This window comes from Cotesia typhae, unplaced genomic scaffold, assembly GCF_013202065.1.
Source record: "Cotesia typhae breed Kobodo isofemale line unplaced genomic scaffold, CoteBio_Ctyphae scaffold_13, whole genome shotgun sequence".
Classification (NCBI taxonomy): domain Eukaryota; kingdom Metazoa; phylum Arthropoda; class Insecta; order Hymenoptera; family Braconidae; genus Cotesia; species Cotesia typhae.
The window spans coordinates 8,370,697-8,382,989 of record NW_027423774.1 but is presented as its reverse complement, the minus strand read 5'-3'; the positions used below and the strand labels follow the sequence as shown (position 1 = coordinate 8,382,989).

Below are 12,293 nucleotides of genomic sequence, written 5' to 3'. Positions count from 1 at the left end.
AAGAAAGTAGTAACATGATTGATTATATATTAATATCTTTATTGACAAGTGTATTAGATGAATGCTCCCCCTTTCCCCTTTTAAACGGCTAGATTGATCAATACCAAAAACTAATCAGCTCTTAACCTTGAAAAACTACGTCGATCAAGCTCAAGTGCGTCAAAATCGGTTGATTCGTTCGTGAGATATCGTTGACGAAAAAAATCGAAAAAAGTGTTTTTTTTGTAATAACTTCGAAATTATCGATCAAATCAATTTTTATCGTTCTTAATTTTTTATGGGGCTTAAAAAACTACATCGATCACTGCTAACTGCGTAAAAATCAAGCTCAATATAATAGAAATTTTTTTTTTCAGATTCTAAAGAGCTCAAAAACTGCTTTGTCACTGAAATTTTGACCTTCTACAGAAATTAAAAAAATTACTCCGATTGCCGCTGACCGCGGGAGTGTCAGTTGATTCATTCAAAAGTTCTGGAAATTTTTATATTCAAAAATAGCGTTTTATTTTTAATAACATTAAAACGGCTTTACCGATCAATTCCAAAACCTAATCAGCTTTTAACATCGAAAAACCACGTCGATTGCCACCAAGCCGGTCAAAATCGGTTGATGCGTTCGTGAGTTATCGTCGACGAAAAAAATCGACTAAAAGTGTTTTTTCCGAATTACACCGAAATTTTCGATCTAATCAATTTGTGTTTGAAAGTATATCATAGAATTTAAAAAACTCTGTCGAATGCCGCTAACCGCGTGAAAATCGGTTCATTCATTCAAAAGTTATTGCGGTTTGAAAATTTAAAAAGTAGTGATTTATTGAACTCGTATCAAACTTTTGAGCTCGGAGAGCTCGAAACTACACGAAAATTAGATTTTTGAGCTCGAAGAGCTCAAAAACATAATAAGTACAATTTCGAGCGCTTCATTACGAAAGTAGTGGGAAGTTGCAGGGATGGCCTTTAGGGTCAACCGTTTTTCTAATTTTTTTTTCTAGTGATCGCACTTAATGTATTCTGGGTATTTTGTATCTGAGATGTACAAAAAAAAATCTAGAAAATAATTGTGTAATGAATTTATACCTGAGTTACCACTACATGTTTTGTCGGACTCGCCATCGTCTGGTATCCAGGAGGTGGACATAAAATTCCTGGTACAAGTTGATGTGAAAAATCATGAACCCCACTTCTTCCATTATTAGACCCATTAGTTGATCCACTATATTGCGTGGCCCTTCGACTACTGTTACTGTATATCTGATATAAATTATCATAACCTGTTTGAGCACTCCGGTGCTCTCGAACTAATCGCTGTACTTGATTTGTGAGTTGATTGTTGAATGTAAGAGTAACTGCGCTACCATTTGTAGTTGGAACGAAATTTGCTACTAGAGAAGTTGGGGGTGGTTGAGGTGCTGACGGAGGTTGATGATGAGTTGGGCTTGTGGTAAAATCACCTGCTCTTCTACAAACTTCCATCATTTGTACGGAAGCTTTCACGTTATTGCAGTGAGCATAATCTACCAAGTGTGCTAGTGTGACGAATGCATGATTTAATGCTTCACCGGGTGTTATACGCCGTTCCTGAAATTTAAACGCAGTTAAAATGTTTCTTTTAATATTGCTAAGCATAGAACTCAAACAAATATAGATATATTGAGAAATAGATATTACTACCTGGTCCATAGTTAGCATTCTTTTCAAAAGATCAATAAATTCTCGTCTATCAGCTTTTTCAGCAAGTAACTGACCCCCTTCCAAATCAGTCGGCACGTTAACTTGGCCAATATCGTCTAAACAATTGAAAATATATTTTCTTGCTTCTTTTGATTTTATTCCTGTTTCTGCTTCATGTTCTTCAGGAGTCTTTAATCGCCAAAAGGGATACGTACTATCCATATCTCGATAGAAGAATTTGGTAGTTTTACTAGCATTATTAAGCATATGTTCCGTAGGTAAGCCCTGAGTTTGGCTGATGTATCGAATTTGATCGTATTCAGAACTTCCAGGATAGAGAGGCCAACCAAGAAATAGTTCAGCAACAACACAGCCGAGGGACCACATGTCTATCGCTTCGCAGAAAGGAAGACCAAGAATTATTTCTGGGGCACGATAGTATCGTGATTGCAAATAAGTATTGCATACTGCTTTTGAAACGTGAGAGGCAGACCCAAAATCAATAACTTTTACACGATAAGGCTGGCGTACTGGATCTACCAACATTATATTTTCTGGTTTCAGATCCGCGTGAATTAAACCTAATTGCTGTAAAAATTGATTAATAAAAAAACTGCATAATTAAAAAAACGTTTCGTATTCTTAAGGAGAGAAAATACATGGTATGTGTGACAAAAAACAACATGTTTATTTTTAGGAGAAAAACTTTTTTTTTGTAAAGAAGTACACGGAAAAAACAAAAAGACACTGCATATCCTCCTATATTATACTCCGTGATATCTGGGGTGAAAAAAAATTTCAGATAAAAGCAAATATACTCCAAATTATACTAAATTACTTTTGGATTATACTCCGTGTAATTTCCGATTTAATCGAATAATTTTTCGGGTTATACCGCGTAAGATAATACGGCATATAATCCGAAAAAATATCTCGTGTGATTTAAATTACATTGATTTGAATTACATTTGAATATACTCGGTCGAAATTTAAATAATGCCCACGATCACTCTGCTGCTTTTTTTTTAGCGCCTGCGCACTCAGCATCATCATATCTATTATGTATTTTAAATATTAGGATAGTCAAATTTTGTTTTAAATAATTATTACATACACAAAAAATATTTAAGGATCATTTAACCACAATTTTTCCGATGATTTTGAGTTAAAAAATTTTTGTTTCTTTTCTTAGACTCTTTTAACTTAAAAATGTTAGGCTAAGAATTTTAATAATAAAATTGCAATCCAAATTTCTGAGTCTATACCGCAATGAATGACATCATTCAAAACATGAAGACATAACTTGAATATTTTTTTAGCTCGATTTTTTTAGCAACAAGTTGCAAAATTTGAGTCTTAAAGTAAAGTCTACAATTAATTATCAAACATTAAAAAAATATTAGATATATCACAGGTTATAAAATAAATTATTTAAAACAAATTAATATTTTTTTTCAGAATTATATTTCAAAATTCAAACAATTTAAATAATAGTAATAATAAAGCTTACATGACGACACCGATAAAAACATTTTTCAAATCAGAGCAACATAAATTTTGATATCCATCGTTTTACAATACATTAATTAAACGTAGCTTTTAATTTTTTTTTTAAAAAAATAATAGAGTTTTTTGCAACTGAATCAATGATTTTTCTGGCAAAGTTATTTGATAAATAACTTTCTTTTAAAGCATGTATGTTGGACTCAGAAATTTTGCAAATGGGCAAGATGTTATAAGAAATATTTTAAAAGTGACGTCTCAATGTAATTGAAAAATTATTCAATTGAATTGGAGATTTCAAGGAGTATAATCCAAAAATAATTTAGTATAATTTGAAGTATATTTGCTATTATCTAAAATTTTTTTTCACCACAGATGTCACGAAGTATAATATGGGAGGATATGCAGTGTCTTTTTGTTCTTTCCGTGTAGTTTTAACTGTAAAAATATTTTTTTTGCCCTCCGGGCGGAAAGTGGCAACTTTCGTCCCACTGCGCTAAACAAAGTTACCACTTTCCGCCTTTGTCGGACAAAAAATAGTATACAGCCTTTGGAAAGTAAAACAGAAAACTTCAGATCACATGTAATTGTTGGCCGAGGCTTCTCTTATTTTCCTTTCCAAAGGGTGTAATATACTATACTTTAATCATTTATACTTTTTTAGTTGCAACCCCGTCACTTTATTTACTTACCTTCAGTTTGAGCAAAGCCGTAAGAACTTGTTGAAGAATAGGTCTTATGTACTTGAGTGGTAAGGGTGAAAATTTATTTTGCTTAAGAAAATCGTAAAGATTTTGTTCTAACATCTCAAATACTAGACAAGTATGAGATTTATGCTGAAAACATTCATAAGCACGTACAAAATTGAATTCATCTGCATTTTCTTGACTGAGACGTGACAAAATTGAGACCTATTAAGAAAAAAAAGTAAATTTCAGATGGTGTAAGTCATTAATTGTTATTAATCGATTTTGAAAGTAGATAAGTTATTAACATTAAATATCAAGAAATGAAGAATTGATTTTATTTATTACCTCAATTTGTCCTTGGCGAGCATAGGAAGGATGGTTTTTGAGAATTTTGATAGCAACAATTTCATTGGTTCCTTTTTTCCAGCATTTCACAACCTGAAAAAATATGATAATTTATAAATATAATCGATGACTTCTTGTATTTCTTACTAATATTAGCGAAGCCAAAGTTGGTTTATCCATCTTTCGGTTTATTATAATAATTAGATTTTATTTTTATCACTTTATCATCAGTGTTTTATAAAGTTTCTTTTTAGTAACGCTCTTAATCTAATATTTTTTTTATAAAGGTTATGTTCTCCTAACTGAGAGTCTTTTTATGTTGCTTCGTGAGTTTACATTCACCATTCCAAAACACATTTGTACTCTCTAAATAATCATTTTCAACATCACATATTCGCTTCACACTTTTTTGCCTCTATATATTGCGACTGTGGATTGACTTGTGCTTCCTGCACCGCATTCGCTCTATCTCACACCTCTTCCTAGGCTTTTAGGACAGTGACATGAGGAAGCTAAGGTTCATAGATAGAATATTAAAGATAGGAAGATCTTCGCATAAAGGAAAATTTTAGTTAGGACAAATTTAGCGACTGCCATCTTCACATATTCACACTGTAGTGTTAAACCTACACTGATAAAAAATTTATGTTGACTCAAGAGATATTTTCTTGATCTAAGAATTTATTTCTGAAGACAAATGATTATTTTGATTTAAGAATTTCTTGTCTTGATTTAGATTTTCTTCGCTTAAGAGCTATATTATCTTCAATCGATACATTTAGTTTTTCAACCAAAACAATATTATCGTTTATAAAACTTAAAATAATTAATCAAATTATATTTCAAAAACTAAATAGACTTTAATTGTTATACCGAAAAAAAATTATTTCTTGTAAATAAGTAATAACTTATTAATAAATTATGTAAATAAATTATGTAATAACTTATGTAAATAAATTAATAACTCAAAAAAAGCTATTCTTAAGACAAGTCGGTAACATCTTGAATCAATGTTATCGCCTATCTTGAACCAAGAGACAAAAATTCTTAAAGAAAATATATCTATATCTAGTTTCAAGAGTTCAAATTTCGAGGAAAAAAAGTTTCTTGAATCAAGAATATTTTTCTATCAGTGTAAGTACTATACAGAAAAAGGAACAAAAATGACGACCATGCAAAGGCCTTTCTTTCTTCGATAATTTACTTACGGACCTTGAGAGAAACTACAAAGAAAACTCATGTTCCAGTAGAGTCAAGCGGGGCTAAGTCATCGTCGATGTAGGGCCAGGACGTTATCAGTTTTTTAAATGAGTATTCGTATATTTAACCTCAATTTTGAACCAAGAAAAAGTGCCAACTTCCTGGCCCTGGTCATCGATAAAAAAAACTCTTCTTGATCGATTGTCGAATTGGTAGTACCCTCTCCAAGAGCGTAGAGATCTACATGCTAACCAGAGCTGACTAAGCGATCACCCATCTAAGTACTCACTTCATTTAAGTTCGTTAAGCATCATAAAATTTCTTTAGAACCGAACTGATCAAAGTAGAAATTTCGGCGTAATGCCGAAAAAACACTTTTTTCGGTTTTGTTTCGACACCGATAACTCACGAACAAATCTACCGATTTTCACGTTGTTGGCAGCAATCGACGCAGTCTCCCAAATTATATGATATACTTTTAAACACAAATTGAGCAGACCGGAAAATTCGGTGTAATTAAAAAAAAAAAACACTTATTTTCGATTTTTTTCGTCAACGATAATTCACGAACAAATCAATCGATTTTGATCGGCTCGGCGGCGATCGACGTGGGTTTTTAGTGTTAAGGGCTGATTGATGTGTTAAATCGATCGATAAAGCCGTTTTATAGTTATTAAAAAAAAAACTACATTTGAAAAAAATTTTTTTGCAGTTTTTTTGAGATTTTTCAAAATCTATCGGCCCGAATTGTTCCAAATCGTATTGAAAATCCAAAATTTCAGTTGACTCCTTTCGAATGGCGTCAACCGCGATGAAATCGGTTGAACTGTTTAAAAGTTAGAGTGGTTTACACACACACACACACACACACACACACACACACACACACACACTAAAAATACAAACACCATCGCGAGAATAGTCGGGGAAGCTTCCTAGGATCTCGAAACGTGGAGATCCGTTGAAAACTAGATTTTCGAAAAACGCGGTAAAACTAATAACTTTCCGATTTTTGTAAATCTCAGATTACCGTAGCAGGAAATTAAAAATTTATTGTAATTAGACGAAACGGTCAAGGTTTAGTTTGTATTCCATGTGTTTGCAAATCAATAATGAATCAATTAAAAAAAAAAGAACATTGTAAAAATTGATTTTTATTAACGTTATAGTGTTTACCCCTACAGTGACTTATAAAAATATGCATTACGAGCGCATAAAAAACACTTTTTCTCTTATAAAATTATGTAAGAATAAGTGTTAAAAAATTCTTTAAATGGGCAATGATCATTTTTTTATTTGACATTGTACTTTTTGTAGTATTTATATGCATATTATGTCTGTGAGATACAAATTATTGTGATGAAACGCGGGATCTTGTTTTTTAAGCGAGAGCAGAGCATTCCTACCGTCGCGCTTAAAGCATGCAATAGAAAAAAATTTTTTTAAATTCAATTTGAAAAAAAAAAAAAAAAAAAAACAAAAGTAGCTAGTTTATGGAATTCTTAATCGGATCAAAAAAGCCCGGTCTCAAAATATTAATTAGTTCGGGAGTAATCGTTGGAACATCCAAATTGGGGTGACATCAGGACTTCGACGTAAAATTTTTTCCAAACCGTTTTTTTTTTATTTTCAAAATAGCAACATGAAGTGATATTTAGAATGTGAAATTTGGTTTAATTCAAGTGTTTTCTCGGTATACATCTATTTATATTATTGTATAAGTGTAATATGGTTGTACTAGATGAATTTGAAGATCACAAGAAATATATATATATATATATATATATATATATATATATATATATATATATATATATATATATATATATATATATATATATATATATATATATATATATATATATATATATATATAAAACTAAGTAACTCACCTGGCCAAAAGTACCTCTTCCAAGGAATTCAAGAACTTCATATTGATGGGTTGTAGAATATAAAACTTCATGTTGCACTAATTGGTAATCTCCATCACTTTGCGGATTACTAGCTCCATTACCGCTAGCACCAACTTGTTTACTGTGAGACGTCATGTTGTTTTGTTTATGCTGTTGTGTTGCCTGTGTTTGTTGTTGATGTGATTGAAAATGCGATGATTGTTGTTGCTGCGAATAACGCTGAGATACAACCGTACTACTTACTTGATTTGAGTTGTTAACAGATTGAACTGCCAGGACGTCATTACCTTCTCTTGACCAAGTTTTTCTCTGCAAATTTATTGATAAAATCATTTTAACTAGATTCAACTAAGATTATGTAAACAATGGGTGGTTTTCATATCACTTTTCAAACTACTCAATTTATCTTACGAAATGAATAATTGGCATCATTCTTGGAAAATTATCGACAAAAATGCTGATACTTAAAGAAACATATGAGTAAGACGGTCATTGGATTAACCATTAAATATATTAAATTTGTTTTTACAGTAAAACTACTGAAACTTTCAGCAGATAATGTTTTTATGTTAGGATTTAATAAATATCAATATTTTTTTTTACAAGATGTATGCACCTAATTCTATATTTATTTGATCAATTTTTGCAAAAGGATGCAAAATTCGATTCTGTCTATGTACAATTTTTTGTCAATGGTTTTAATTATTTCTTATAAATTGTATGACTACTAAGGAAAAAGTACACGAAAGAAAATTGAAGAAACTTTTACTATTTTACTATCGTAATTTTTATTAAATCAAATAGTAACAGTGGGCTATACTTCTTATTTAGTAATTTTTACGATCTATCCCAGGTAGGAAAAAATAACTGGGCAAGGCTTGGACCAAGCCTGAGCCAAGCGTCACCAGTCTTGGGTAAGGCTTGGCACGATTCTTGGCTAAACATTGTGCCAAGGATCGGTCCAGGCCTAAGATGATAACTATGTCCCCAAGCCTTGGGAATCTAAAAAACAAGTCGCGGACCAAGCCTAGGGGAATCAAAATACAAGGCTTGAGCCGAGTCTTGGGAAACATATGGCCCAGGGCTCGGATCAAGCCTTGGGGAACTAATTTGCCAGGACTAAAAAAAATACGAATGTAATTAAAGAATTTAACTTAATATTAATTGTATTCGTGATATAACGGTTTATTATTAGCCCTACGTTATCTTAGCTCGCGATTACCTTGAAAAAATCTTTACTCACAATGGGAATCGAACCTGATCCACTAACGTGAAGGTCTTGAACTTTATTGACTTCACTGCCCGTAGTAGTGATATCAATAGACTAGTTTTAGTTACTTAAACATCAGTCAGTCATTTTGCTTTATTACATGATGTTACATAACTAAAATTAAACTTATAACTGCTAAAAATTTTTTATTGTTTAGATAATATAAATTGTTGACAGAATAAAGTTATGAAATGTATTTTTTTTTTTAATTCATTCAATATCAACGTAGTAATGAAATTTTTTATTACCAAAAATATATACATGATCATAGTTGAGTACATCTAAATTAAGAAATTATAACTTTTTGTTTATAGAAAAGTAACTACTTATTATAATTTCATTTAATAATATTTTTTAAAGAAATTTTGTTACTATTATTTAAGATAATCTGACTATAAATAATGAATAATTGAAGCATTTTTTAGCGTAAGATTTTCTTCATAAAAAATTAATATTTTCATCATTAAAAAAATTTTTTCTATGATTCAATTAAAGCACCAAGCTAGTTCTGAATTTATATTTGGTCCACTGTTAACTTCCCAAAGCTTAATTTGAAAATATCCAACCATTGGGCCAAGTCTCGAGCTAGACCTGGGCCAAGCCTTGAGTGTCAGTGACTTCCCGAAACTATGATTTCACCGATAGAAGTAATTGTAGAAGGGGCATTCCATAGTGACTGGTGGGACATTTGACTCTGGAATTCCATCAATTGTAAGCTACAATTATGTGACTGAAATTTGTACTATAGTAAAATGTATCTTATAATATAGAAGAATAACTAACTAACAACATCATTTTGTCAAAAACCTCGATTACTTTTTAAATTTATCGTAATTATTGTTTGACTGAGTGTGACTGGTGGGACCGAAAAATCCTTCTCTCTTACCGCGGTATGCTTAAAGCCGAATTCCAGTTCGACCACTAAGCTTTTAAAAAATACTTCCCTCTCAATACAAAATTCATCCTATAAACATTCAATATTATGAAGAATTAGACTGATTACCTGCGTAGGAACAATTAAAAAAATTTTTTTATTGTGACTGGTGGGACAAGTACAAAATGCGTACATGAAGTTGTTTATTAAGAAGCATTTATATTATTCCAACCTTAGAAACATTATTGTTTATATATTAAACTATTAATTATTTAAGATAAATAAAATAAATAATAAAAGAACACAAATAATGGATTAAGCATGCTGACCACACGATCGTGATAAACTTGGATGTTAATTGATAGAAAACATAAAATTAATTTGTACTTATAACTCGTCCGTTTTTTATCCTGTTTTCATCGGGTTATGAATCTTAGAAGGATAGGAAATATATATGTACTCCGAAAAATATACGAGAAATGAAGTGAGAATAGGAGAAGATTCATAAATAAGGATGACACACAAAATCGTGAAGCGTTCCACATTTTTAAAATTATATAATTTTGTGGAGCGGAAAAGAATAGGAATTACGGCAATGATTACGGGAAGCGTTGCATATTTACTTACAGGATAATTGGGAGGATAACTCACGAGAAAATTCAGCGAGAAAAATCGCCAAATTAGTGATTATTCTTGAAAAAAAAAGAAGTTGAAAAAAAATTAATTATTTAACTGAAGATCACTAAGAGAAACAAAGCTGTAAATTTCAGTAAAATTTCATAACTAAATTCTATGATGCATTGACTATAAGCCAGAGTCCCTTTAGTCACATGTGACTGGTGGGACATATTTCAAATAATCCTCAAAACTATACTTTTGACAATTATAAGAAGTTTAAATCATTTTTAACATGTTCATTGTTACTTCTACAAAGAAGAAATATTGAACAAGTCAGATTTGAGGATGAGAAAACAATTTTTCTATATTTTTGCGTGACTGGTGCGACATGTGATAAGATGTTCAAATACGAAATATACTGTTACGATCCCAAATTTTGGATGTAATTAATTTTTTATTTAATAATTTATTTAAATCCAGATTTTGACCTCATTAGGAAGTCGATAGACTCCAGGTGGGTCATGTCACTGATTCCTCCGCGAAATACTTTTTTATAATGTAATAATTTTATTTTTATTTATAAAATATATATTTTAATATTTTACTTTTGTTTTACTTGCCTACAGGTAGGTAATGGTTAGAGTGCCTGAACGCTGGCTAGCGCTCTGGGCGATTTCACCAGGGTGAGAACAGCTAATAAGCGCTCACACCTTGGGGGTAATAATTTGGATATCTAGAGGATAGGATACCTGAACACTGGCTAGCGCTCTAGGTAAAGGAACCAGGGTGGAACGCTGATAAGCGCTCTCACCCCTGGGTGAAGGGTTTCAATAAATTTCCATAATTGATTAACAATTAACAGAATTTATTATTAAGAAATTGACAGGCTCAGCCTCGGACCAGCAGAAATTGCTCCTCTGCTGAGTCCTCGGACTGACTGCCTCAGATGAAGTCTGAAGACAGAATGTATGTCAATAATAATTACAATGAGTTTTATAATGAATTTTAGCAACGTTGCATCTCAGGTTACCCTATGAGAACATCAACGCAGTCCAAATCCCACAACGTAGACTGTTTAGTCTACTGGGCTGCGTTGACGTTCTAGAAATCTGTTATCTCGAGGTATTTCCGTTACGAAATACTTCGGGTAACAATTAATTAATTAAAATATTAATTAATTGATTTTAAATATAATTTAAAATTTGCGAGAACGTAACAATACAATATCTAACGTATCTTTTCGTTTGAATCAAACTTAATTCTTTTCTACATTGAATTATTTTTTAAGTAAAATGAATCACTAGCTGGAATCGATGAGGTGATTAAAAAAAAACGTGTTGCCGACTTAAACAACATTTGACCCGGATACTAGTTAGTACGTCTGAAAAGTTACTAGGAGAGAAAAATCGATTTTCTTTTTGATTAAAAAATTAGAAATACGATAGACCCTGAAGGCCATCCGTGCAACTTCCCGCTAATTTTATGTCAAGTATGCTTAAAACTGCACTAATGATGTTTTTGAGCTCTCCGAGCTCAAAGATACAATTTATGTGTTATTTTAAGCTCCCTGAGCTTAGAGAGACAACTTTTCTATGCTTTTGAGAGTTCGAGGTCAAAAGTCTGATAAAACTTTCATAAAACTCAATTTTTCAAATTTTCAAACTGCAGTAACTTTTGAATAAATAAATTGATTTTTACGCGGTTGGCAGCATTCGACGCAATTTTCTAAGCTCTATAAAAAATCTGTAAATTTAGTTTGATCGAACCAAGAATTTCGGAGTAATTCGGGAAAAACAATTTTTCGGTTTTCTTTCGTCAACGATAACTCACGAATGAATGAACTAATTTTAACTGGACCGACGGCGATTGACGTGATTTTTTGATGTTAAGAGTTGATTAGTTTTTGGAATCGATCGGTCGAGCTGTTTGAAAGTTATTCCAAAAAATGTCGGAGTAATGTTGAAAAAATCCTTGTATCCAAATATTTCTTCGTGGATATCTCTCGAACCAATCAACTGATTTTTACGTTCTTGGCGGCGATCGACGCAGTTTGTAGAGCACTAAAAATTATTTCATTTCACCAAAAACGATCCGAAAAGAAATATCGAAATTATGTGAAAAAAAACACTTTTTTCGGTTTTTTTTCGTTCACGATACCTCTTGAACGAATCAACCGATTTTGACCGGATTGGAGGCAATCAACGAGGTAT

At 31.7% G+C, this 12,293-nt stretch overlaps 1 protein-coding gene across 9 annotated transcripts in view; it reads right to left on the bottom strand.

The window, feature by feature from the left end:
• Positions 1-12,293, bottom strand: part of Hipk (Homeodomain interacting protein kinase) — a 143,156-nt gene that overhangs the window by 58,436 nt on the left and 72,427 nt on the right. For 7 of the 9 annotated variants that reach the window (XM_074255241.1, XM_074255233.1, XM_074255238.1 and 4 more), the window contains 5 exons: positions 7,301-7,630; positions 4,209-4,301; positions 3,867-4,085; positions 1,669-2,259; positions 1,078-1,578 (listed from right to left, as the gene is read on the bottom strand). In XM_074255241.1, coding sequence (XP_074111342.1) covers positions 1,078-1,578; positions 1,669-2,259; positions 3,867-4,085; positions 4,209-4,301; positions 7,301-7,630 — 1,734 coding nt within the window. The remainder of the gene's footprint in view (positions 1-1,077; positions 1,579-1,668; positions 2,260-3,866; positions 4,086-4,208; positions 4,302-7,300; positions 7,631-12,293) is intronic. The other 2 variants (XM_074255239.1, XM_074255235.1) reach the window with 2 other exon arrangements.